General features: G+C 36.7%; 1 protein-coding gene across 1 annotated transcript in view; it reads left to right on the forward strand.

Moving 5' to 3' along the window:
• Positions 1-13,951, forward strand: part of Cep57 (centrosomal protein 57) — a 46,139-nt gene that overhangs the window by 29,900 nt on the left and 2,288 nt on the right. Inside the window, exons 7-10 of the mRNA XM_027951378.2 lie at positions 8,349-8,456; positions 8,996-9,073; positions 12,199-12,443; positions 12,944-13,088. Of these exons, the coding sequence (XP_027807179.1) occupies positions 8,349-8,456; positions 8,996-9,073; positions 12,199-12,443; positions 12,944-13,088 (576 nt within the window). The remainder of the gene's footprint in view (positions 1-8,348; positions 8,457-8,995; positions 9,074-12,198; positions 12,444-12,943; positions 13,089-13,951) is intronic.

Raw genomic sequence — 13,951 nt, forward strand, 5'->3', positions numbered from 1 at the left:
TGAGGGTAGGGATCTCTGTATTCTTTTGTCAGTTATTAGATTATTTTCCTGACATGTATAGTCGTGGAAAATAATAGAAATGGTCTGCTTCATTTTGTTCAGTCCATTGCTTCTGAGTGTTTGTTACAATTCCATCAGAATTTTCTGGAGAACTTTTAAAAAACTTTTAAAATATAAATTTCTTTAACCAGGAAGTTTCAGAATCAGGTCTGAAGAGAAGCCTTGTAATCTTGAGTTTTTTTCAAATTCCAGACAATTTTTGATAGAGGCAGAATTAAAAGAATCGTAATTATAGACTGCCGCAGTCTGGCTGGGCACAATTCAGGAGCCACTTGTCAAAAGAAACGAACTTTATTTTTAGAACACACACACCACACCACACAGCTCCTCAGGAAAAACCCTCAGAGCCCAACTGCCACCACCAGCTTCCCACAGGCCTCTCAACCTCCCCCACTCCTCCTGCTCTTGAGGCCGATTGGCTGGGTCACGTGGGCGGAGCCAGACAAAGTCCCCCAATGAGCAGCTCCGTGGTCTGAAAGGGCGGGGAAACAGCCCAATGAGCATCACCGCAGAGGAGCCAATCAGTTGGCAGCTAGAAGTTGCTGGGGCCGCTGTGAGCCAATCATCAGCTGGCAGCTGGAAGTTTGCTGGGGCCCCTTCTGCTGTGGCTCTCAACATCTCCCCCTCTCTGTTTAAACAACAAGCATGTGGCTTAGGGACCATGCCTGCCTTAGGTTGTCCAATAGTACATATGGTCCTTACCCGTAATTGGATGAGCTGACCTCAAGGCGTCAGCCTCCTGTCTTAGGTTGGTACCATTGCAATTGGATCTTACCTGTTATTGACTACCGGTTCAGTATACAGCCACACCTGTGGATAGGTCTTTGTACCAGCGGGTGGGTGAGGTTCTTGGCCTCACCTCTGTTGGCCCCCAAATTTTAGCTGAACAACCATGAGAAGCAGAAGGGAGGAAGATACACCAAGCCAATTGACTGTTCCTTTTGGAAAAATTGTACCACCGATGACACCATCAGCAAAAATACCCCAACACTACCACAAGTCGCTGCACCAACAGATAGTTCACAATGCATACAAGTGAGTTCACAATGCATACAAGTGATACATAGTCCAGGGAAGTTCTGCAAACAGTTCAGTGATGGCTATTGCAGAAGCTGTAGATTGGTTTTATCTTTGTCTTCACCGGCACTGGGATGAAGATAGGAATTCTGGCAATAATGGCTAAAGAAAAAATTATGTAACATTCCAGAAGGCACTAAAAGAAAACAATTTTCTTAACAATTTACATTATCTTGAACAGAATTATTAAATATAATGAAAAGGAAAGGTGAAAGTAAACAAATAGATCTGTTAACCTCCTTTTTTGTTCACATTTTAAAACAATCCTCAACAGCTGTTTACCCAATTTAAATTAAGCCATTTAAATCATGTGAATTAAAAAAAATATTTGGATCCATTTTTTCATAAGCGCTCATCATATATGATATATGGATATACGTACATACAAACATACAACATAAAACACAAGTGTGCACACATAATATAATACATACAACACATAACATAATAGTAAAGGCCTTATAACTTTTTACAGGTGAAATCTCCATTGCAATGTTTAAAAACTCTATAGTCAAAAAATAGAACTGATCAGCAAAACATTAACCTAGGTCTGTATGAGCTCAAAAAACAAAATAGAACTTCATGATGTGGGAAAGGGTAATAATAAAATAGATATTGAAAAAAGCATCCTGGTTCTGTCGCAGATGTAAGGATAGCCAAACTGGAGTTTTGGATATCAGCTGTTATGGATTTGAGCCAAATCATCTTCTTTTTGGTCTATAGAAATCACTTTAGTTAATCTCTCTGGAATCCAAATCGGCTGCTGTTCTCCCTGTGGAAACATACAAACAGACCCCCAACTCCAGACAATCACTGGGTCAGGACCTTAGTTAATCTCTCTGGAATCCAAATCGGCTGCTGTTCTCCCTGTGGAAACACACAAACAGACCCCCGACTCCAGACAATTACTGGGTCAGGACCTTTCCATTGTCCTGTTAGAATATCCTTCCAAAGTACCTTAGGCTTATGTACATTTTTTGGACACATATGCCTTTCCGCAGAACTAAGCCCTGATGAATCCAAATTTAAAAAGTTTAGAGTAAAAAGGGTTATTTTAAGTTTATCTTTGGGGAATATATACACCCCTTCCCAATTCCCTCTTTTTTGCTTTAATAAGTACATTTTAATAGTTTGATGAGCTCTTTCAACTATGCCTTGTCCCTGTGGATTGTATGGGATTCCTGTTATATGAGTAATGCCAAATGATGAGCAAAATTGTTTAAAAGAGGTAGAAGTATAACCAGGGGCATGATCTGTTTTTACTGTTTTGGAACGCCCACAGTGGCAAAATTTTGTAAGCAATGAGCTATAATATCTTTAGTTTTTTCTCCCTAATTTTCCAAATTCTGGCAAGTGTGTGACGTCCATCTGCCAAATATGGTTAAGTATCAGTCCTCTAGGATTGATACCAAGATTAACTTGTGGTAAAAAGGTCACACAATTTTGACATTGTTTTATTATTTGTCTAGCTTGTTCCTTAGTTATTTTAAAACGCTTTTGTAAAGTATTAGCATTGACATGGAACTTTTTATGAAAATTTGTAGCTTCTTCTAGTGTAGAGAAAATATGTATGTCATGTGTAGTTTTATCTGCTAAATCATTGCCCAAACTAAGGGCTCCAGGCAATGAATGGATCTTTTCTGTCCCAGATTAGACTTTGTATAGTGGAAAGCAAAGAGAAAACAGTAGAGGAAGGGGAAATCCTACCAGCATCTTCAAGGGATACTATAGCATTAACTATATACTGACTATTGGAAAATAATTAAATACAGAATCTTTAAACATTACAAAAGCTTGTAATACTGCATTAAGCTCTTCCTTTTGAGCTGATTGTCTGGGTACTAAAAATGTAAAAGTTTGATCAGGTGTAACTATTGCTGCTGTACCATTATTTGACCCATCAGTGAATATATTTGGAACATTCATGATAGGTGTTTTTCTTGTCATTTTTGGAAAAATTACAGGATGCAATGACCAAAAAGACAATAAAGGATTAGATGGTAAGTGGTTATCAAATGAAACATTAGATTTGCACATGATTATTGCCCAAGTATTTAACTCAATAGCTAACTCATCAATTTGATCTGTAGTATATGGAGTAATAATTTTATTGGGAGAAATTCCAAACACTCCCTTTGCTGCTTTTATTCCTTTGAGTATTAATTGTCCTACAGCCTCAGGATACCTAGTAAGAATAGTGTTAGGAGAATAAGATAAATGTATCCATAATAATGGACCTTCTTGCCAAAATACTCCTGTAGGAATATTTTTTGTTGGTAGTACAATAAATGATAAAGGCAAACTTATATGAATTCTATCCAAATGCATATTTTCCATATATGTTTCAATGATTTTTAATGCCTTTCTTGCTTCAGGCGTTAACATTCGGGGTGAATTTGGATCTGATAGACCTTTTAGGATATCAAATAAAGGTCCCAACTCTCCTGTTGGTATACCTAGATAAGGCCTTATCCAATTTATGTCTCCTAATAACTTTTGAAAGTCGTTAAGTGATTTGAGTTGATCTACTCTTATTTGAATTTTTTGTGGACGGATCATGGTTGAGGATAATAGAACTCCTAAATAATTAATTGGAAATTTTAATTGTACTTTATCTGTTGCTATCTCTAGATTATAATTTTTTTAATAAGTGTGTAAGTGTAGCATAACATTCTAGCAATGTGTTTTTATCTTTGTGTGCTAATAATACATCATCCATATAGTGAAATATTTGTAGTTCAGGATTTTGATTTCTAAGTGGCTGGATTACTTTGTTAACATAAATTTGACACATAGTTGGGCTGTTAGCCATCCCTTGAGGGAGTACTTTCCATTCATATCTCTGATCAGGACCTTCATGATTCAGTGCAGGGATAGTAAATGCAAAACGTGGACTATCCTCAGGATGAATTGGAATTGAAAAAAAAAAATCTTTAATATCTATAACTAAAACATACCAGGTTTTTGGCAAAGCAGACAATTGAGGAATCCCCGATTGAGCAGGTCCCATAATAACCATCTCATTATTAATGGCTCTTAAATCTTGCAATAATCTCCATCTACCAGATTTCTTTTTGATGACAAAAATGGGAGTATTATGGGGAGATACAGAAGGTTGTATATGTCCTTCCACTAATTGTTGTTTGACCAGGTCATGGGCTGCTTGTATCTTTTCTTTAGTCATGGGCCACTGAGGAACCCATACTGGTCTTTCTGATTTCCAAGTAATTTTTATTGTCTCAGTGACCCTTTCTGAAAATCCAACCCATGTCTGTCTATTCCTTGATCTATTTGTATTGGTGCTGCTATACCTTGTTCTTGTTTTTCTAATCTTTTTCCTTTCCTAAAACCTTGTCTAGCCATGATAGTGGGTGCATTTTGATTAATGTTATTTGTTAATGTCAAACCTAATTGATCTAGGACATCTCATCCCCATAAATTTACAGGAAGATGAACCAATACATATGGTTGTATAGTTCCTTCACATCCTACAGGATCCTTCCAATCTAATACCATTGCACTTCTATGGGGATTAGTTGCCACTCCTAGGCCTTGAAGCGTTTGAGTGGCTTGTTGTAATGGCCAATGTTTTGGCCATTCTTAACGAGAGATGATGCTAAGGTCTGCACCTGTATCCATTAGGCCATTAAATTCATGTCCTTGAATATTTAGTTTTAGCATGGGGTGAGAATCTAAATTTAAAGAAAGCATAGCCCAATCTACACCTGTGGAGCCTAATCCCTTGGAACCTCTTTCTACAGTACGACTGGAAAATTTATCATGTAGGCTGGGTATTATTAGTAAATGTGCTATTCTATCTCCTGGTGAAATTACTGATATACCCTTTGGAGAACTGGCTATAATTTTTATTTCACCTTCATAATTGGGATCAATTACTCCAGGACTTATCATAAGTCCTTTTAGAGTAGAAGAACTGTGTCCCAATAATAAGCCTACTGTTCCTTTGGGAAGAGGACCTTTTACCCCAGTGGTAATGATTTGAACTCCCATCTCTGGAGTTAGTACTGTTCTGGCGGAGGCACAGATGTCCAACCCTGCGCTCCCTCTGGTTTGTCTGATGAGGGATCTAATGGACAATGTTTTGGGTACTACCCTGATGGGATTGCTGGGTTCCTCCAGTGCTCCGTATATTTGTGGTTTGGGGCCCCGGAGCATTGGGCCCCCTGTCCATTTGTCCATTTTTTGGCAACGAAGCCCGATGCCTTTCTCCACGATATTGTGGATAAACACCTGGTCCTTTTTCATTTTTTGATAATGGAGTACCCTCTATGGTGGTTTGAGAACGGCTTTCATTAGCCCAATGTCTCCCTCTACGGCATCGTGGGCAAATACCCGGTATTCTACTCCTTTGATACCTAGTTTTGTTAAATCCTCCTCCTATGGGGCAATTCCTTTTAAAATATCCTGTTTGTTCACAATTTTAGCATGTTCTTGCCCTGGCATCTAAAGCCTGTTTTACTGCAGCTGCCACGATTTGCCCTTGTTCATTAATGTCTCTGGCATCTAAAACCTGTTGTACTGCAGCTGCCACGACTTGCCCTTGTTCATTGATGTCTCTACATAATTTAATATATGTGTTTAAATCTTCATGTTTCCATGGTCTAATGACTTCTCTGCACCAACGATTCGCTTGCTTATAATCCAGTTGTTTTATTAATGGCATTGCTTGTTCTGTATTCCCCAAAACTCTGGTAGCTGTTTGAATAAGCCTATCTACAAATTCAGCGTAAGGTTCATTAGCTCCTTGTATTACCTTAGATAATTGACCTTGTAAACCTCCATGTCTTTGTAAAGTCTTCCATGCCCTAACTGCATCTACAGCAATTTGTATGTATACGCCAGGATCATATGCAATTTGTTGCTGCTGATCCTCATAAGGTCCCTTTCCTAACAACATATCTAGATTTCTCTGAGGATAACCAGCTGCTGCATTTCGCCTAGCCGACTCCTGGCAAAATTCCTCATTGGCAACCTTCCATAACAGGTATTGTCCTCCATTTAGCACAGCTTTACACATATTAGCCCAATCTGCTGGCGTCATGTTCAAGTTGGTAATGGATTCGACCATGCTTACAGTGAAGGGTGCTTGAGGACCATAGGTTGTTACAGCCTCTTTTAGCTGCTTCATTTTTTTGAAATTTAAAGCATGGTGAATTCGCTGCCCTCCTGCCTACTCAAATACAGGGCATGTTAATATTTGAGATCCCGTCTCAGGATCCCAACTATCAACTGCGGGGGTTGGAGGCCTCCCAGCATATGGAGGTGGCGCTGTTGGTTGGACACTTACGCCCTCTGGTGATAGAAAGGTGTTAGTAGCAGTCTCCTGTAGAGGTGGCGCTGTTGGTTGGACACTTACACCCTCTGGTGATAGAAAGGTGTTAGTAGCAGTCTCCTGTTGTAGCTTTTCCCCTGATGGCTTTTTCTGCTCTAAACTTTCTTCCTCTTTTCTGACTAGTTTGAGAGACCTTGTCTTTTACTTGAATCTTTTCCTCTGTCTAACTTGAGAGATCTTCTCTTTTACTTGAATCAATATGTCTTCTCCTTCCTCTACCATTGTCTGAACTGAAGGCTTTGGACTAAACAAACAAGATATGAAAGTCCACAATGACAATGTGCCAACTGGCAGAGTCCCTGGGCTTTTCTTTTCTATTCTTTTTAAGTCTTCATCATGATGGTTCCATTGTGATATATTTAACAACTCCTCCTTAAAAAGCCATGGGCTACATTTTTGTATTGTATCAACGTATGCCCTGACTGCTCTTGATTTTACTGAGATGCCTCCTTCCTCTAACAATTTACTTAACACTCTTTCGGTTTGTTTTTTACTAATTTCTGATCCCATATTTCTACTATAATACAACCCAACAAGATAATACCAAACAAAACCGAGACAGAATGAAACAAAAATGGAACAACACAAAATCATTATAGCCTTTCTATCCTCCTGAAATGTCCATCCGTCCTTTCTCCCTATCTGTTCCTCAGACGCAAATAGTTTTTCCTCAGATGTGAGCGGGTTTTTCTTCCATCTCACTCATCTCCAGGGATAGGCAACTTAAAACAAAAGTGAAACAAAACAAAAGAAGAATCTTAAAATGGCTACCCATCCTCTCGCCCTGCCCTCAGGGGCGAGCAGTTCACTTACCCTCAGTCGCTCCCCGTGCGAGCCACCAAATGCCGCAGTCTGGCTGGACACAATTCAGGAGCCACTTGTCAAAAGAAACGAACTTTATTTTTAGAACACACACACCACACCACACAGCTCCTCAGGAAAAACCCTCAGAGCCCAACTGCCACCACCGGCTTCCCACAAGCCTCTCAACCTCCCCCACTCCTCCTGCTCTTGAGGCCGATTGGCTGGGTCGCGTGGGCGGAGCCAGACAAAGTCCCCCAATGAGCAGCTCCGTGGTCTGAAAGGGCGGGGAAACAGCCCAATGAGCATCATCGCAGAGGAGCCAATCAGTTGGCAGCTAGAAGTTGCTGGGGCCGCTGTGAGCCAATCATCAGCTGGCAGCTGGAAGTTTGCTGGGGCCCCTTCGGCTGTGACTCTCAACAATAGACAAGTTTTTAAATATATTTTTAAGGAATGTTGAATGTTTAGGGGAAATTGATTTTTAAAAAAAAAAAAATTCTTAGTAATTGCTTGTGGAATTTCTACCATAATGTATTATTTTAAATTAACGTAGATACCAAGCTTCTATAGAAAAAGTACTTGATAACATTTGCTAAAATAACTTCTGGTACTTTTGAACATACAATTCCAGTTCCTTTTTCTTACAATGTATGAATTTTTAAGAAAAGGAAGAAGTATATTTTGCTTTCCAGCTGCTTTGAGTCTGGCTTGCACTGTGGTAGATAACATCCTTGAAAAGAGAAGCTCTCAAACCATTAGTTTGGGCTTCTGTACCTTGCATTTAACTTTCTAGATGAAGTTTATGAAGCAACTACAAATAGTGGAGCTGTGCTTCTAAGCTTAGGAAAAGGACAAATTATACAGGGAAAAAGAAAGATTGGAGTTAATTTAACAAAAGTGAACAAGATTAAGATTGGCTGAAAACATGGTTATCCAGCTATGTATTTTTTAGTTGGATACTAATGTTGGTTTTTAAGAGCTTTTACAGGGCAGATTTCAGATTTGAATCTTAACTTTTATTTCTGCATCATTAACTTGAAATTTAAATTTTTCCTAGTTGCAGAATGGCCTGGAAACAAATAAACTTATCTTTGAAGATAATGCAGCTTCATATGTTCCCAGTGCAAGAAAAATTAAAAAAAAGAAGTCAAAACCACCAGAAAAGGTATGAAAACAGAACCAGTCAGGCAAAGTGCTGATTACTTGGTGTAATTTGTGTGAAAGTACTCATAAACCGTGTGGTGCTACAACCTTGGGAGAGTGAATCTCTTTTATTCTCAGTTTCTTCACTCACAAGGTGAGGATAAATAATATTTACTTTTAACTTTTTACCCTGATAGTGAGATAATATATAAGGATACATTTCAGAACTATAGGACACTGTATAAATAATACTAAGTATTGCATTAATTACCTTTTGCTCTTAAAATGTTGTATGTATCTGTATACTTTTTGTTTGTTTTACTTAGACTATAACTGCTGTTTTGTTAGATAATTTTCCCCCCTAACTTTTCATAGGCTAAGATACATGTTCACAAGTTTTATTAGGGACTTGCTTAAGAATAAAATATCAGTATAGGTGAGGCAAGTTAAGTAACCCATGTAGTAAGCTGAAGTCTCAGGTTAGTGGTATATAGACAGGTTTTATCTTCATGTGAGTAAATTAAAATTTTCTTTCTTTTTTTTTTTTTTTTTTTCATTCAGAAAGGTCCTAGAAACTATTTTGGTGCACAGCCACATTATCGATTATGCTTGGGTGATATGCCATTTGTGGCCGGAAAGGTGAGTTGGTCAAACTAGATTTTCTTTATACAACATACATGTTTAAGTTCCATGCATCTATCTCTATACCTATGAGTGATGAAAACATTTATCTGTTCCCATTTACCAGTGTGGATCATAGTAATCTAAGAATGAGAATGAAACGGGGATAAAAGTTATTAAAGCACATTCTTAAACCATTACCCTGGTTTAAGAAGATATCATTTCAGATAAGGGTCAAGGAAATAAGAAATAGTATATTTGTAGCATTTGACTTGAGGGGAAGGTATTGGGAATTGAACCCAGTGGCACTTAACCACCAAGCCACCTTCCCAGCCCATTTTTTTATATTTTATTTGGAAACAGGGTCTTGCTAAGTTGCTTAGGGCTTTGATAAGTTGCTGAGGCTGATTTTGAACTTGCAATCCTTCTGCCTCAGCCTCCTTGGCCACTGGGATTAAGGAAGTGCATCACCACACTCACTTAGCATTTGATTTTTAGTATCAACCCTATTGATTTATACTTTGATATAATTAGATGTTTAAGTAAATAGCACATCCTGTTTGTCCTCATATCCATACCATACATGGGACTGATTCTTCAAGAAATCATCATACAGACTTGAATCTTAGGTTCCTTTAGCGCTTAAATGTAGTTGACAATTTTGTCAAATACTTGTTAGTTTATACTACTTTTTTTTGTGATTTGTTTGTATAATTGGTTGTTTCATGTTTAGGTGGCTTGATTATCCACCTGGATTGTCAATTTTAGAGGCTTGGATAACAGATGTTACTTTGAATTTTATTTTCTTGTTTATTTATTTTAAACCCACAGCAAACCCTCAGCGAAAGCTTGGAGAATGAATTACATCCCACCTTTTTAGCTTTTGCTTTGTAGGTGTGTGGGGTACAGATTATTTACAAATATTGTCATTGTTCTCCTTTGCCATAAATTCAATTTCTTATTATATTTTAGTCAAAATTTTACCTATTCTTTTATCTCCTCTTCTCACCAAGCTCTTTGTTTTGCTTTACCTTAGCATCTTTGAGTTTCTTAAGGGCTGACTAATTACATCAGAATCACACTGAACATAGTTTTGAAAAGCAGATTATGAAGCCCCACTACAAACTTACTGAATTAAACTAATCAGCATATTAGGCCCCAAATTATTTTTAATCTGCTCTCTAGTCAGTTAAATTTGGTACCCACTTAGTAACATTCCACACCAATATTTTAATTGTGTAAACAACCAAACCAATGGTTGTGTTTGAATACTTCTAAGACACTCCAATCAGCCCTTAACATTTCTGAACATTATTTTAGAGTTCTTCCTTAAAATGAGTTGAATTTTATTACTTTGTAAATTCTGCCTGACTTATTTTCTACCATTAGTCATCCATATATAGGAAAAATGAATCTTTGATTACCAGAAAATTTGGATTTTTAAAATAGCTTTATTTCTCTTCTTACCTCCTTATTTTTTTTCTAGATTAGAAAATATTTTCTTTGGCTGTTCTTCAGGTTTTTCTTCAGCTGTTCATCATAATTATGGTTTTGTACAGTTTCTCAGTCTATCTGATAAAATGACCAGTTTTTCTCTTTAGTTACATATCATCTTAGATAATGTCTTTGTAAAATATAATAAGAGTGAATTACTAGAAAAATAAGGACATAAAATACAAGTCTCAGTTATGACTAGATTCAACAAAGTAACATTAATAAATGGAACAGTAGAAGGAACAAGAGAATTTAGATCTATTTGTTGTATATTGAAAGTGTACATGTGGGGCCGAGTGTGGTGGCAAACGCCTTTAATCCCAGTGGCTCGGGAGGCTGAGAATCGTGAGTTCAAAGCCAGCCTCAGCAAAAGCGAGGTACTAAGCAACTCACTGAGACCCTTGGGGTCTCTAAATAAAATACAAAATAGGGCTGAGGATATGGCTTAGTGGTCATGTGCCCCTGAGTTCAATCCCTGACACACACAATCCCAAAAAAAGTATACATAGTAATAGTGAATATGCACAACAGGTTATGAGCAAAACAGTGATTATATTGATTTACAAATATTGGACCACATTTGCATTTCTTGAATAAACCCCACTTGGATGTGGTGTGTAATTCTTTTTATATACTACTTCATTCAATTTGATGATTAACAACAGAAACTAAGCACAGTGACTACCACAGCTGGCTGATCAGAATCAACTTTGAACACTTAAAATTACAAATTTTCAAGTCCTGACCACATGCCGATTAAGTTTGGAAACTTGCATTGGAATCTGCATTTAAAACAGCTGTCTAATGATGCTTGTGGAGCTAAGCAAGCCCAGTTTATTTATAAACTGGTATAGAATATTTGGATTGTTGTTTATTGTTCAAAATTTGAGAAGCTTACCAGTTTTCCTCTTCATGTAGTTTATGTGACAAATATGTATTTAGGGCTTCCTACTGTTCAAGGATGGAAAAATTAATACAGTAAATCTTGACCACCTGGAACTACACTGTTTAATAGGTAAAGTAGATATGAAATATATGAAATGAAATTACTATATTGTGGTAAATGCTATAATAGGGATATGTAGAAAGTGTTACGAATGATCTGAGAAATGAACCAATTATTACCTGGCAGTTAGAAAAACCTTTAAAAGTGATGTATTCAAACTGGGTCTTAAAGAATGGTATAAGTTACTACACAAAAGAAATGTTATCTGCAGATATGACTTGTTCACAAAATAGAAATAAGGAGGGGGTACAACACGAAGTCAAAGAGTATTTAAGTTGCATATCAGTGGTATTTTCCATGCTGAGGACTTTCTCATCAGGTTTAATCAAATGATTTCAAATAAAACAGCATACTTACAATAATAATTTTAGGAGGATAACTGATACACCTATGATGTTAATGACATGAGAGCAAGTAAAACCAATTGGGATGTTCTTCTAATAGTTAGAGGTTGGTGCATAACAGTAGGATGGAGGCAGAGAAATGTATTGGAGATATTTTGGAATTTGCATCCAAGAAATTTGGTTAAGTAATTTACTATAGGGTAGGAAATTTTATGTTGGAGATTTACTTTTACCCAGGTTGGGATTGAAAAACAGAAATATAGGATGTACCTTCAATTAACTTATCATTTTCTCTCCAGTCCACCAGTCCTAGCCATGCTGTAGTAGCCAATGTTCAGCATGTCTTGCATCTGATGAAACAACATAGTAAAGCCTTGTGTAATGACCGAGTAGTCAACAGTGTTCCTTTGGCAAAACAAGTATCTGTATCTTCACGAAGTAGTAAAAGTAAGAAGTCTGTAACACCTTCCTCCTCCAGCACCATTAATGAAGAGTTGTCAGAAGTCTTACAGACTTTGCAGGATGAATTTGGGCAAATGAGCTTGTGAGTTTTAGTTTTTGTTTTTTAAAATATATTCAGTTCTAAAGTCTTATTGTTTTTTAGTTTCTTGGTTACTTTAGTAATCATAGTTTTGCTTGTTCAAGAAATATTACTGAACATAATCTATGTCAGCCAATTTATAGGTAATCTAACATTTAAATTAATTTAATTAAAATTACTAATAATTCAACAAATATAACTTATGGGTAAAGTCTTCCTTTTCTGATCCTATTAAATGTTTTGAAGTACAAGGTGGTTTTTATTGAAGTTTTATTTCATTTTTTGAGAGCTTGATATACATTTATGTTTATTTAAACTTAACTAATGAGTTAGGATGAATATCTGAAGCGTAAGATCTTTGTCTAGAATTTCCTTTCTACATATGTAGTCTGTTAAACTGAGTCATTTTTTTTAACACACAGCAGTGACTCAATGGTAAGATATAATGAACCTAACCATAAAACAAGAAACTTAATGAAGTCTTCCTTTTGCTTTGTATATAGTGATCATCAGCAGCTTGCAAAACTTATCCAGGAGTCACCAACCATGGAATTAAAAGATAATTTAGAGTGTGAACTTGAGGCATTAGTGGGAAGGATGGAAGCAAAAGCCAACCAAATAACTAAAGTCAGAAAATACCAAGCCCAGGTAACTCAGTTGTCCTTCACTGAAGTTTAATAATTAAAACATATTTTTCTTCAAATGTATTAATAATGACACCAAGTGGGTCATAAAGAACTACCAGAGACACTTCTTTACAGAAGAATTGAGTTTATTAAACAATGAGTATTAAAATTAGTATTAAGTGGGTTAGCAAAGAAATGTTATCTTTAGTTAGAATGGATTTCATCATAAACCAGTCATGGTATTTACTAAGTGCAGTGGTGAAATCATACTCAGGGTTTTCATGCACAGAAAAACACAATGATTTGTGTATTTAAGACTACTAAGACTAAGAGGATGAGATCAGGGCCCTAAAAGACTGAGTTCACTTAGGCTGTTAGGCTTATCAAAAATGGTTGTCACAGGGTCAAGATAGTATTTGGAGTTGGGCAGAGGTGCACAAATTTGATGTTTGTTTTAGAAATAGAAATATCAGGGCTACTTGGTGCTGGATAAAGTATAGAGGGAGATTTATTATGAAAGATTGTGGTTTGAGAGATGTGACAACTACTTATTGATTGGTATGATATGATACACACAGTGCCAAAGTGCTTTAAGAATGTCATCTAAGGACTTAAAACTAAAGTACTTGGCCCAACTAGTTCACTGGTAAATGGCAGAACTGGAATGCAAACATGGGATCCAAAATGTGGTCTTTTAAAAAAGTACTATTTCCAAAGTTCATGTTAAAAAAAAAAAAATAGAAGCATACAATTACTTCAGAGTATTGTTCTAATATGTTTCTTGTACAGCAGACTTGGCTTTATTCTAATGAAAAACCAACATGCAAACAGTAGTTTTGCTAGAGTAAAAATAAAGCTCCTTTATTTTAAAGTATTTGAAAAATA

The sequence above is a fragment of the Marmota flaviventris genome, chromosome 9 (genome assembly GCF_047511675.1).
Source record: "Marmota flaviventris isolate mMarFla1 chromosome 9, mMarFla1.hap1, whole genome shotgun sequence".
NCBI classification, from domain to species: Eukaryota; Metazoa; Chordata; class Mammalia; order Rodentia; family Sciuridae; genus Marmota; species Marmota flaviventris.